The following is an 11,935-nucleotide window of genomic DNA, read 5'->3' as shown; positions in this document are numbered from 1 at the left end:
AAAATGATGGGCGGAAAGGCAGGACTGAACGAGGGGATCCAGAGGTGGCTGATCTCTGGGGGAACCTGGGTTCAGCTATCGCCTTGAGCAGTGTGACTTTGTGCAAGCGTCCTCAGCCTCAGTGAGCTATTCTGCAAAATGGGTACAAGCATTCTTCCCTCAAGATTGTGGCCAGGACTCACTCACACCGTAGAGCGACAGGCCCAGAGGGCAAGGGCTCCTTGAGTGTCGGCAGCACCTGAGCTAGTTTCTGGAGACTGGGATCCCAAGAGCAGGGTATGAAGGTTCTAGAAATGTCTGAGGGAGGAAATGCTGGGTTTTGGGGGCTCCCCAGAGTGCAAGCAAGGATGATCCACCCTCCTCCTGATAACTTTTCCCTGCAGCACCCTAGATGCACCCACTGGTCCTACACCAGACATGAGCTTGCCCAGCATTCAAGGACACTTATGAATCTCGTCTGGGCTTTAGATGACAAGACCGTTTTCCAAAATGAAAGGGCAGTGACTGTTCAATGAACGGAGCACTATGTGCATGGAAATCTCTTTGGTGGAAAAAACTCCTGTGAGAAAGACCTGGCAGAGGAAGACCTGGAAGGACAGAACCCGGGGGTCGCTCTGAGAGGCAGGACTTCCAGTCTTTATTTTTATACTCTTTGCCATAGTTTGCAGGTTTCAGCTCTGGTTCTCCACAATGCACAGGGTCTGTTTCTCTGACTCAACGGTTACTAAAAACATAGCTTGAAAGGGCCCCCCGCCCTCCCAGCCGAGTCCGAGCTCCAGGCAGGTCAACCAGACCAGGTTGCTCTGACCTCCTCCCACTCTTCACACCCACCTGCTGCCTCCGCGCTTTTGCACTTGCGGTTTCCTCTTCCTCTCCACCCTCCAGCCTTCAGGTGGCGGGGGAGGGGGTGTTCCTCACAGCCTTCTCGAGACTGGATGCCTAACTTTCTCTCACAGACACAGCACTTCATTACCTTTGGGTGTCTTATGACACTTTGCAATGGGAGACACGTGCCGCTGAAGCTCCCAGGCTTCAAATTTGGTTTAACTCAAAAGGAATGCGCGGGGATTTCCATTTAGCCCGTTAACGTGGCGCCCTCCGGTGGTCGTCGCTCACATTCTGACTTGCGGCCACTCAACCCATTTACATCTGTGCGTTTGCATTCCACTCAGACTTCACTCTTAACGTGAGACCACACCAAACATTCCTAGCCCACGCTTTCAAAGCACAGTCATTCCGGAGCGCACGCCATTCCCGGGATCCTGGGCTCCGGTGCGGTGAATGAAGGCGCCACATGGCCAGTCGCGTCCAAGCCTCTTTTATTTGGTTTCCCGCGCTCAGGCCTGCATCACCGGCCGGGACTTCTCCGCCTGTAGCTTCACTCCGGAGCCCGCGAAGCCGGTGCCGCCCTGTAGGAGGAGAGGGTGCCATGAGGGTTCCCTAGCTGCGGAGGTGAGGCTGAGCCCTGGCCCCTGGCTTGATGAGGGCGGGGCTAAGACAAAGGGGCGGGGCCCCTGGAAGGAAGGCGGGGTTACCGGAAGGCCAGGGGGCGGGGAGGAGGGGCGCCACTCACCCGCTGCAGCACGATGATGTCGCGGTCCGTGAGCTTCTCCCCAGTCACCGGGTCCACCATGTCCTTGCGAATCAGCTTCTCCACGCACTCCAGGGTGACCACCGCCCCACTGTGGTGAAGGTGAGGGTGGCGGGGTGAGGATCAGGGGCCCCGCCCCAGACAGTGGGCCACACCCACACCCACCGCGTCCAGCATGTCCCTGGGCTTTCCCCTTGATGACTCACGAGGGCCGCAGCACAGCGCACGGCGTGGCGTTGCTCAGGCTGTCGCGGGTCACGGCGCACACGTAGCGCTCGCTGCGTGTGATGAGCCCCACGCGGTCCACGGAGCTGTCCAGCAGCGTGAAGCGCACCGGCGTCAAGTCGGACATACGCAGCGGCTTCCCGGACATGGGGCAGGTCACAATGCGCGACTGGGGGTGAGGGTGGGAGAGGGAGGCAGGGTCAGCAGGCGGCGCTGGAGCCAGGTGGTGTGAGGATGGGGAGGGGGCCTTCAGGACCCCGGTTTGGGCAGGGCGTCGGAGAGGTGAACCTGGCCCTCTCTGGCAAAGAGGACGCACGGGCGCGTGCTGGGGTAGGGGTCTCACCGGCTTCTCCAGCTTCGTGGCCTTCGCCTCGGGAGTCAGCGACGGGATCCAGAAGCTGGGCAGCGCTTTGTCCTTGTCCTTGCCTGCGGAGCCCGCACTGGACACGGGTTGGGCATCGTCTGCAGCGGGGAGGGGCTGGGATGCCGCACCCACAGAGGCACCTGTGGGACCCCCCCACCTACCTGCAGACTCATCTCTCTCTCTCACCTGGGCCATTCCCTGCAGAGGCGGCCTTGGGCATGAAGGGGTTGAGGGGCCGGCTCACGATGGCTGCCTCCTTCTCCAGGAAGCCCCGCACGTGGTCCTGTGCCGCGGCCCGCTGCAGCTCCTTCTGCTCCTCTCGCCTGGCGCCCCGCTGCTTCTCGTAGGCCTGCAGGTGGCCAGGGAGCAGTGAGCCGGGCACTCTCCTGTGGGTTGTGGGTTTGGGGCACCCTAGGTGGGGGTGGGGTGGCTCTCTGAATTTAAAGGAGGGTAAACCGGGACCCACGCAGGGGACACCCCGGGCAGAGGCTCTGTTTGGTGCAGGCTGGTGGCCGCACAGTCATACGCCGTGTGTCTCTGCTGCCTTGGCTGGTTCCTCCCATCAAGTGTAGGACACCCAAACCATTTTCCGTTTAGCTGGTTTGGGACTCGGTGGCTTCTCTGTCCCTTGGCAGCAGTGGTCAACAGCTTGGCTGGAGACAGACCACCAGAGCTCAAACCCTGCCTCTGTCACTGATGAGCTCTGTGGCCTCTAGAAAGTGCTGTGACATCTCCTGGCCTCAGTTTCTTCACCCATAAAATGGGCTCACCTTCATCTGCCGGGCAATTTCCTTCTTCTGGTGCAAAATGTACTCTAGGATTGCTTCCCGCTCATACAGGTAGCCATCTGGGCTGTAAAGAGAAGAGAGGATGAGAAAGCATGGCCAGCAGTTAACAGCCACCAGCCAAACATCAGCTCCCTGTCCTGGAGACCCCCTAAGCATCTTACAGACAGCAGCTCACTCAGGGATCTGCTTAGCTCTCAGAGGTGACTGTGCCGTTTTAACTCTCCTGGCTTTGTAATGTGCTCCAACGCGTAGGGGAAAATCTTGTGCCATAAAGGGTTAGCTCAGGAGGCCAAGGTTGTCCACACCCTGCATATTCCAACCCAAGGACTGGCCTGTGCCTGGCTCCTGGAAGGGTACTCCTAAGCCCTTGGAATGTCCCTCCCGGTAAGGGTTTGCCTGGGGGGGTATGGCTTATGTGGCATTAGCTGGATCTCTGCAGTCAAGTGAGGGAAGTGAAGTCACTCAGTCGTCTCTGACTCTTTTCGACCCCATGGACTGTAGCCTACCAGGCTCCTCTGTCCATGGAGTTTTCCAGGCAAAGGTACTAGAGTGGGTTGCCATTTCCTTCTCCAGGGGATCTTCCCAACCCAGGGATCAAACCTGGGTCTCCCACATTGCAGGCAGACGCTTTACCCAGTGAGTCACCAGGGAAGCTTCTGCAATCAGGAGGCAGATAACGGGAAGCATTCCACGAACAGTTATTACAGGCTGGCAGTGTTCCAGAAGCCCTACCCTCTATTATGAATGTATTCTCTTCCACACCCCACGAAATACACTAGGATCGTGCCCAGGTATCAGAGGGGAACACCGAGGCTCCGGGAGGGTAGGTGGCTTATCTAGGGCACCCTGGCTGTACAGCCCCTCCAGCGGTTCCCTTGCCCTTTGCCCCCTGACCAGCCCACTCACGTGCCCAGCTTACGTGACGACAGGGTCGTGGCAGGGCTGCAGCGAGAGGCAGCAGCAGTCAAAGTCCTTGACGGCATCCCGGCTCAGTCGAATGTTCTGGGTGCCGTAGCCTGAGGCCGCTGGGGACAGGAACACACAGAGGGATGGAGAGACAGGGGACGTGCCCTTGTGCAAACACGGAGAGAAAGGCACAGCAAGGACACAGCGGAGGTGGGGGGCACTTGTGCAATCAGGAGCTTGTGCCTGGGGTCTGTGTGTCAGGGGCGGGGCACACCCACAGCAGGCGTTCATCCCCAGAGGGTAAGTGACAGACAGACAGGCTCTGAGGCAGCCTGAGAGCCAGCTGGGGGAAGAGGCTCGTGGCTGACTCCCCTCAGGGCTTCTGGCTCTGGAAACAAGCCCAAGTGCCCGCACCTCTCTGGGCCTCAGTTTCCCCGTCTGGAATATGGGCTGACAGCACTGATTCATTCCTCTGTGGGTGCTCAGGAGACTTAGATGAATTCAAGCCGGAAGGCACTTAATGTACAAGGCAGGGAAAAGGTTGTTGGCTTGTGTGGGCTGTTACGTCTCTGGTTATGACCATCAGTCACGTGGGCTGTGTTAACAGGGTCAGGAGAAAGACACGCATAGCAAGCTCAACCAGAGGGGCAACGTGAGCGACCTGGGCATTATGGGGCCCATTTGCCCCCCTCGTGAACCCAGTACCTGTGTCCTTCTTTTTCTCATGGTAGGTGTAGACGGCCCCCGCTGTGCAGTTCTTGCCGTGCCGCGTCATCCCCGGGGGGAGGGAGAGGTAGCTGCAAGGCGGTGGTGACCGGAGGGAGCCCACAGAGAGGCTGGAGCTTTATGGTTCCTGATCTGACCTGATGGGGAAGCTGGGAGTGGGGCAGCGGAAGACAGGTTTCCACTCATTAAACGGTTAAGAAAGGCCTCTATCCTCAAAAAAAAAAAAGGCACTCCATCCTGAAAAAGGCCTGAAGTGGTGTTGGAAGGGGCACAAGTTGCGAGTTATCCTGAGGTGGTGGAAGGAGGGTTATGTGCAATCTGACGGAAAGTTCTGGCATCCGAGGCGATGGGTGGGGAAGAACACGCATGGGAGACCGAAGCGCCGGGCAGATGCTCTGGGTTCCCGAGTGCGTGTGGATGCTACACGTGCGTTGCAACTGAGTGCGTCTGGATTCGCTTAGGTGCAGTGTGCCTGTTGCTCAAATTGTTCCCTCACATATCATTCGCGTTGGAATAGATACCGAGTTTTCAAAACAAGTGTTAGAGGGAGAACTGACTGGTAAATCAACCAGAAAAACCCAGTTACCCTGATAGGAAAATGCGCCAAGGGTGAAACAGGCGAGTTACAGGAGCGGCCCAAGACGGACGGGTGGATGCCTCAAGCTCTCCTCACAGGAGAGTCGCGATGGGACATCACTGTGCTCCTCTCTCCAGGGCAGCGGGCGGCGCTGGGAGCGCGCGCCAAGACCAGGGTGAGAGCTGGCGAGAGGCGCCCCGCAGGGGATGCTGGGTGACTTCCACAAAGCGAGTGGAGGCAATTCTGCAGAGACACCCACTAGGGCGCATGTACGAGGATGTTCACAGTGGTGTCGTTTATCCTGGGGGTAGCTGAAGGCAACTGAATATCCTGCCCTGGTGGAACAGGCAGTGACTGCCCACCAAGGAGACCACCCAACAGCGAGGTGCAACTGACTGGGTGTGTACAGAGCATCATGGGTGGATCTTAGAACCATGACGCTGGGCGAAAAGAAAGAAAACAATCTACACGTGCCCCAAACAATACATTTTGAACACCTGCAAACAAAAGGGTCATGCATATAACAATGGCTGCCCGTGGAAGGGAGGGGATTGACTAGGGGACAGATGCACGCATGCTCGGTCGCTTCAGTCCTGTCCCACTCTGAGACCCCGTGGACTGCAGCCCACCAGGCTCCTCTGTCAGTGGGATTCTCCAAGCCAGAATATAGGAGTGGGCTGCCATGCCCTCCTCCAGGGGATCTTCCCAACCCAGGGACTGAACCCACATCTCCTACGTCTCCCACGTCGGTAGGCAGGGTCTTGACCGGCTAGTAGAAGACTAGGGGGATTACAAGAGTAAGCCCCTTTTAACAAGATTAAATCAACAGAACAAGCTGAGGGTTGATGGGATCAATGGAATAAGACCTTCTGCCTGGCCTGGGCCCTCTCCTCACTGGGACGGGCAATTCCCTTTCAGAGCCCTTTGGTAAGAGGTGCGGAGAACCATGGGCTGTACCTGACGTTAACTGGATGGCTGTGTGGACTAAATGAAGTCATACACAGTCTGGCATATGGAATGTTCAGGAAATTATTCTCCCCAGTTCTCTGGCTGCAAGGAGGATCCAGAAGGTAGGGGTGGGGGCACCACCAGGGGCTCCCAAAATATAAAAAAGCAACTTCATCTTTATTTCCCTGGTTTGTGATGCTTTCAGAAACTCGCCTTTCTCTTTCAGAACATAAACCTCTTCTGGAACTTATGGACCTTGCACGCCCCCTACTGGCGTCTCCCTCCCAGTAGGTACATCTACAGGGAATAGATGCACAGACCCATACGGCCGCAGTTGATGTGTTCTGACAGATGCACACGCCCTCCTAACTGCTGCCCCAGTTGCGATGTGGAACATTCCTGCCACTCCCGCCGCGGCCACTGTGCTGCGTGCAGAGGTTGACCTTGGTGAAACACCCCAACTCGACCCATGGCCCCTCCTCCGGCTTCCCCTCAACCCCCCGCTTTGGAGCAGGTGGCTGGCACCTGCTGCCTCCCCGGCTCACCTGCCAGCCCCCTCCTCCGCCCTGGCCCCCTGGCTTCCGCCCCCGTCCCCCCACCCATCACCACTCATGAAGGTCGAGTTCACCTCCGCAGGGACAAATTCCCCACTCTATTCTTAGTTGTCAACTGCCTTGACCCTCCGTGGTATTTGGCACTGGGCTGCTTGTCTTGTGGCCAAGCTCTTTGGCTTCGTAGACTGGGACATTCTCTCTTTGAGAAGAGAGGAACCACTAGAGAGGGATCATTACTTCTCTGGGCTGTCACGGGAATAAGCACAAGGGACACTGCTTGACCCCTGACCCCCAGGCCAACTCCCCGCAGCCTCATCTCATCAATCGTCTAACTTCAGCAACCCTCTGAGGTCTGTTTCACTGGCATCTCCACTTTGGAGAGAGGCAAACGGAGGGACAGAAGTGAAGCCACTTGCTTAGGCCAGTGGTTCTCAAAGTAAGGTCTGCGGAGACGCCAGGGGTCCCTAAGATACTTTCAGGGGGCCCACAGAATGATTTCCATGACACCAGTATGTGTTTGCCTCTGTTCCTCTCGTTCCCTAATGAGTGTCTGCTGGAGTTTTCCAGAGGCTGTGCTTGTACAACCCTGGCTTTAAAAGATGTCTGGTACAGAGTGAAAGAAGCCAGGTACAAAGGTCCCTATTGTTGATTCCGTTTATATGAAAGGTCCAGAATGAGCAGATCCATAGAAACAGAAAGGAGATTGGTGGCTGCCACCCGCTGGGAGAAGAGAGGATGGGAGTGGGGAGTGGCTGCTAAGGGGGATGGGGTTTCTTTCTGCATTGATGAAAATGTCCTGAAATCAGAAAGTGGAGATGGTTACCAAAATAGTGATTATATGAAAAACCAGAGTTGTATACTTTAAGTAGATGAATTTTTTGTTATATGAGTATTTCAATAAAGACCCTTTCATGTCTGTTTTCATCTTATAAGACAAATCTTTCCTTTGGCCGCACTTGTGGCTTGCAGGATCTTAGTGTCCAGACCAGGGATCGAACCCGGGCCTTCAGCAGTGCAAGTGTGGAGTCCTAACCAGTGGACCACCAGGGAACTCCCTTGATGTGGAAAACTGTGATGGATCGAACTTCCACAAACAAAAGCTTTTTGGAGTCCTTGCTGATTTTTAAGATCCCGAGACCAAGAATTTTGAGAACCGCTGACTGGGGTGGGCAGGTTTATGGTCTCCTCAGTTAGGACAGGCTCAGAAAACAGAACTACCACCACCTGCTGTCACTAGCACTTCAGAGAGGACACGGCCAAGTAAGAGCAGCTATTACTTATCAACCTTCCCCTCTTACAGAGGAGAAACCAGGCCCATGGAGCCCCCCTGGCAACAGAGCTGGACTTGAACCCGGGCACTGGGGCTCCAGAGCTGCCCCCCTCAGTCACGTGACAGCTGGCAGTCCTCCCGGGGAGGTCACAATCCGAGAATAAAGGCTAATCCACTCCCATTCTCCTATGAAATCTTCAAAATCCACAGTCTAGTCCACTCTTTTAATATGTCTTGACTCAGAGAACAATTTTCACTGGAGGCACTTGTCCTACATTTAGATTTCATAAAATTTACAGGAGCAAATGTACAATCACACGTCCTGGTTGCACCAGACATACTTAAAAGTTTCCCAGGGACTGAATCCAGTATTGGTGCTTGAATGTAAATTAATTAAAATGAAGTGATTTTAAAAAAATACAGTCCCTCGGGGCCCTGAGACAAGTGTCAAAGTGTGCCACAGCCTCTGGGGACTGTGTTTAAAAAATGTGATCACAATACTATAGATGTATTAGTAATTCCTTAACATCATCTACTATCCAGCTGGTATTCAAATCTCCCTTATTATCTCCCCAGGTCTTTTTCTGCCGACGATTTGTTTGAATCCTCAATCTCCTGAGGTCAGAGATCCCTCTTAGAACTAAAGGATGAGAAAACTAAAGAACTAAAGGATACTACAAGTCCCCTCCTGAGAAGAGCATGGGGTCACATGGATGCTGCTGGCTGTCCCAGGGGGGTGCAGGCCTGTGTTAAGGGAACCCAAAGGGCCAATTACATTCAAGGAACTCACAGACAGATATAGGAAGTATTGGAAGCAGGAAGGAGGGAGTCTCCCTAAAAGCAAAAAGGGAACATCTGAGATTTTTCTATTAATAGTGACTGGTATTCATCTAAGAGGTTTGGTAAACCCAGTCCTGTTATAAGCCTTTTTATACATGTTAACTCCACTGAATCCCAGGGCTTCCCTGATAGCTCAGTTGGTTAAGAATCTGCCTGCAATGCAGGAGACGGTGGTTCAATTCCTGGGCTGGGAAGTTCCCCTGGAGAAGGGATAGGCTACCCACTCCAGTATTCTTGGGCTTCCCTGGTGACTCAGACGTTAAAGAATCCACCTGCAATGTGGGAGACCTGGGTTCGATCCCTGGGTTGGGAGGATCCCTTGGAGAAGGGAATGGCTACCTACTCCAGTATTCTGGCCTAGAGAATACAGTCCATGGGGTTGGAAAGAGTCCACCAAGCGACTTTCACTTTCGCTTAGGGAGAAGGTGCCCAGTGCAGCCGGGGGTTGACCCAGGCATCTGCGTCTGTGGCCCAGGCCATCGCTGGTGCCACCTGGCTGCAGGTGGCCCCAGGGTCTGTGCTGACTCTCAGTGTGGAATGGGGCAGCTCCTACAGGCAGGGCCTGGCTCCACTCCTGGACATCCCTGTGGGTCTGGTCCTCCCCGTACCCCACCTTGGAAATCCCATCCGCTTCCTCCTCCCAGGCCCCATCAGGAAGCCTGAGGTAGGTATTCCTGATGCTCTGACAATGCCCTGATTTACCTCCATTACAGCCATCTCAGAATTTCCCCCTCCAGACTAGGAGTCCCCTAGAGGTGGGGCCTGGGCTGGACTCCAGGCTGGGTCCCAGCACTGCCTGGCACCTGGGGGTGGGGGCTGGGCACAGAGATCAGTTAATGACTTCCAACCATAGGGCCCAGGTAGGTGTGTAATCAATGAAACGAACCATCCATCCAGTCAATACATCACAAAAGCACTATAATAACAGAGATGACTGGACTTCCCTGGTGGTCCAGTAACGAGAAGCACCTGGGTGCTCGCAATGCCAAGGACCCGGGTTTGATCCCACATGCCACCACGAAGATTGAAGATCTCATATGCTACAACTAAAACCCACCACAGCCAAATAAACAAATAAATATTAAAAAAAAAAAAAAAAAACAGGATGGTGTGGAGGGGGAGACTGTTAGAAATTAAGATGAATTTAAAAGACAAAACAATTATTTGAATTGATTCTGATTCAAACAACTGACATTTTAATTAGGGTTGCTTTTGTAAGTATTATGATAATAGTATGATAATTATGATATGATAATATGATTATGATAATAGTATTATGGCGATGGAAGAAAATGTTCCTGCTTTTTTGTGTGCCTGTATGCTTTTTAAAATTAAAAAAAAAATTGCTGAAACATTAAAAAAAAGTTGAAGTATAGTTAGTTTAGTGTTGTGAAAATGTCTCTGCTTTTTACACATGTATCCTGAAGTATTTAGGGGTGAAATGTCACGACAGACAGGCTTTGCCTTATATATTTAAAAAAATACCCAGCCATTATGGCAAAAGTATTAATAAACAGAAACTCTGGCCATAGGAATTTTTATATTATGATCCCACTTTTATGTAAGTTGTGTTAGGTAGGAAGTTAGACATGAGCAACGAGGGGAAGCCTGGCTGAAAGGGATCCAAGCCGTCTCTAAACTCTGAGACAAACCCAGGAGAGCTCACAAATATGCTACAAATATAACCACAGAGACTGTTCAACTCCTGCACATGTATCCTATTCACACAGTGGATATAAAATGACCACAGGGGCCTCTCCAAGTAACCTTACCTGCGGTTAGGCAGTTAGGAGCCTATTAAGACATAACCAACACAGCCTGCAGCTACACAACTTATAATTATCATTTGGCCTTGACCGTATGCCCATTTTTACTCCCTTTCATTGACTCATGGTGGGTACAAGCCCTACTTTGAACGGGGCAAAGCCAAAAGAAGGAGACCGGAAGTGTAAAAAGGGAAGCCAAGAGGGCTTGACAGGAAGGACGAGGAGGACTCCTACGGAGTGCTGGATTAAAAGATTATCTGCTTGAGCTGAATGGAGCTGTAACTTGTCTGTTGTTCTACACCTTCTCGTCCATTGCTCCAAATTTTTGTTGCCATGAGACAAGAACGGAGGAAGAGAAAGAAACTAACCTGATAGGTGGGACATTTTCAAAATAAAATATTAAAGTAAAACTGCTTTAAGGATCCATCAAGGCCTCAGTTCACAACGAATCAGCAGTACCATCAAGGTGAGAACCTAGGACTGCCTAACCCCAAAGCTCCACAGACGAAAACGTTAACCTACAGCAACTCCAAGAGGGAAGGGCCTGTCAAAAAGGTGCAAGGAGACAGCGGCGGCGACTGCACAACCCTTCCCCGCTCTCCTCATCATGGTCTGAGAAACTGAGGCCACGAAAGTGGCGGGGGGCGGGGGGGTTGCTTCTCATTCAGTATCACTCCTTAGACATCCAGGAGTCCCAGTCTCTTCCATGCCCTGGGATCCGCAGCCCATTCGTCTGCACTGGAATTAATACTCTCGGGAGAACTGACAGATGAAGGTTTGGCTACCTAAAGGGATTTAAAGAACCTCCAATTCGGCTTCAAACGAGGCACCTAGAGCGCTCTATTAATAACTGCCAGGAAATCAGGATTTCAAAATATTGTCCCAGTCTCCCTCAGGACCACAAGACTCTTGCCCACGGGAAGGCAACCGCACTAACACTATTCTTCTACCGCCTAGAACTCACCTCACAGACGACCCCTCTTTCCTCGGTGGCTACTTCAACAGTACCCCTACACCGGAAAGGAGCACTGTTTTCTCTCTCCGCCCGGCGAAGAAACCGGAAGTAGTTCTGCCCCTAGAGGCGGAGATAGCTCTTCTGGCTTAGTAAAGTCTCCGTTCTTTTTTTTCCCTCCCCCCGGAAACATGAGTGGCAACTCGAGGGTTCCGGCCGGTGAAACTGGCGTGAATAGGGGGCGTGCTTAGTAAACACTAGGCGTTTCCCTGGGCGGGCAATTTCCTGCTTGTTCCTAGGCTTTGCGTCTCTTCAAGCCTGTGTTTAAAGACTAACCACTTTGCCCAGAAATTGAAAAGCCCGCTTAATCATCCACTTTTCTGCAGCAAAAGAAGAAACAATAGAGAAGGGACGGCTCCTCTGTCCCC

The 11,935-nt window shown here is 53.1% G+C and overlaps 1 protein-coding gene across 2 annotated transcripts; it reads right to left on the bottom strand.

The window, feature by feature from the left end:
* Positions 1 to 609: 609 nt before the first annotated feature.
* On the bottom strand, positions 610 to 11,636 carry LOC120872128 (nitric oxide synthase interacting protein). 2 transcript variants are annotated; one of them, XM_040252275.1, is made up of 9 exons: positions 11,520 to 11,630; positions 4,580 to 4,749; positions 3,888 to 3,993; positions 2,951 to 3,032; positions 2,367 to 2,529; positions 2,160 to 2,278; positions 1,798 to 1,985; positions 1,574 to 1,682; positions 610 to 1,409 (listed from the first exon to the last, which is right to left on the bottom strand). In XM_040252275.1, the coding sequence occupies exons 2-9, from the start codon at positions 4,647 to 4,649 to the stop codon at positions 1,338 to 1,340; spliced, it is 909 nt and encodes a 302-aa protein (XP_040108209.1). In that variant the 5' UTR covers positions 4,650 to 4,749; positions 11,520 to 11,630; the 3' UTR covers positions 610 to 1,337. The 2 variants fall into 2 exon arrangements, with proteins under 2 accessions (XP_040108209.1, XP_040108208.1); XM_040252274.1 differs by having other exon boundaries at positions 3,888 to 4,749; positions 11,520 to 11,636.
* Between the last annotated feature and the right edge of the window lie 299 nt (positions 11,637 to 11,935).

This window comes from Oryx dammah, unplaced genomic scaffold (assembly GCF_014754425.2).
Source record: "Oryx dammah isolate SB20612 unplaced genomic scaffold, SCBI_Odam_1.1 HiC_scaffold_13, whole genome shotgun sequence".
NCBI classification, from domain to species: Eukaryota; Metazoa; Chordata; class Mammalia; order Artiodactyla; family Bovidae; genus Oryx; species Oryx dammah.
The sequence above is the reverse complement of the archived record's forward strand: the minus strand, read 5'-3'. Positions and strand labels throughout refer to the sequence as shown.

Bases quoted from the DNA above. Each gene is read 5' to 3' on its own strand.
- LOC120872128 (XM_040252274.1), bottom strand. From the start codon at position 4,342: ATGAATCAGTGCTGTCAGCCCATATTCCAGACGGGGAAACTGAGGCCC. The intron at 3,033-3,887 runs GTAAGCTGGGCA...TTCTCTTTACAG, and splicing joins TGCCACGACCCTGTCGTCAC to CCCAGATGGCTACCTGTATG. The intron at 1,683-1,797 runs GTGAGTCATCAA...CCTTCACCACAG, and splicing joins TGCGCTGTGCTGCGGCCCTC to TGGGGCGGTGGTCACCCTGG.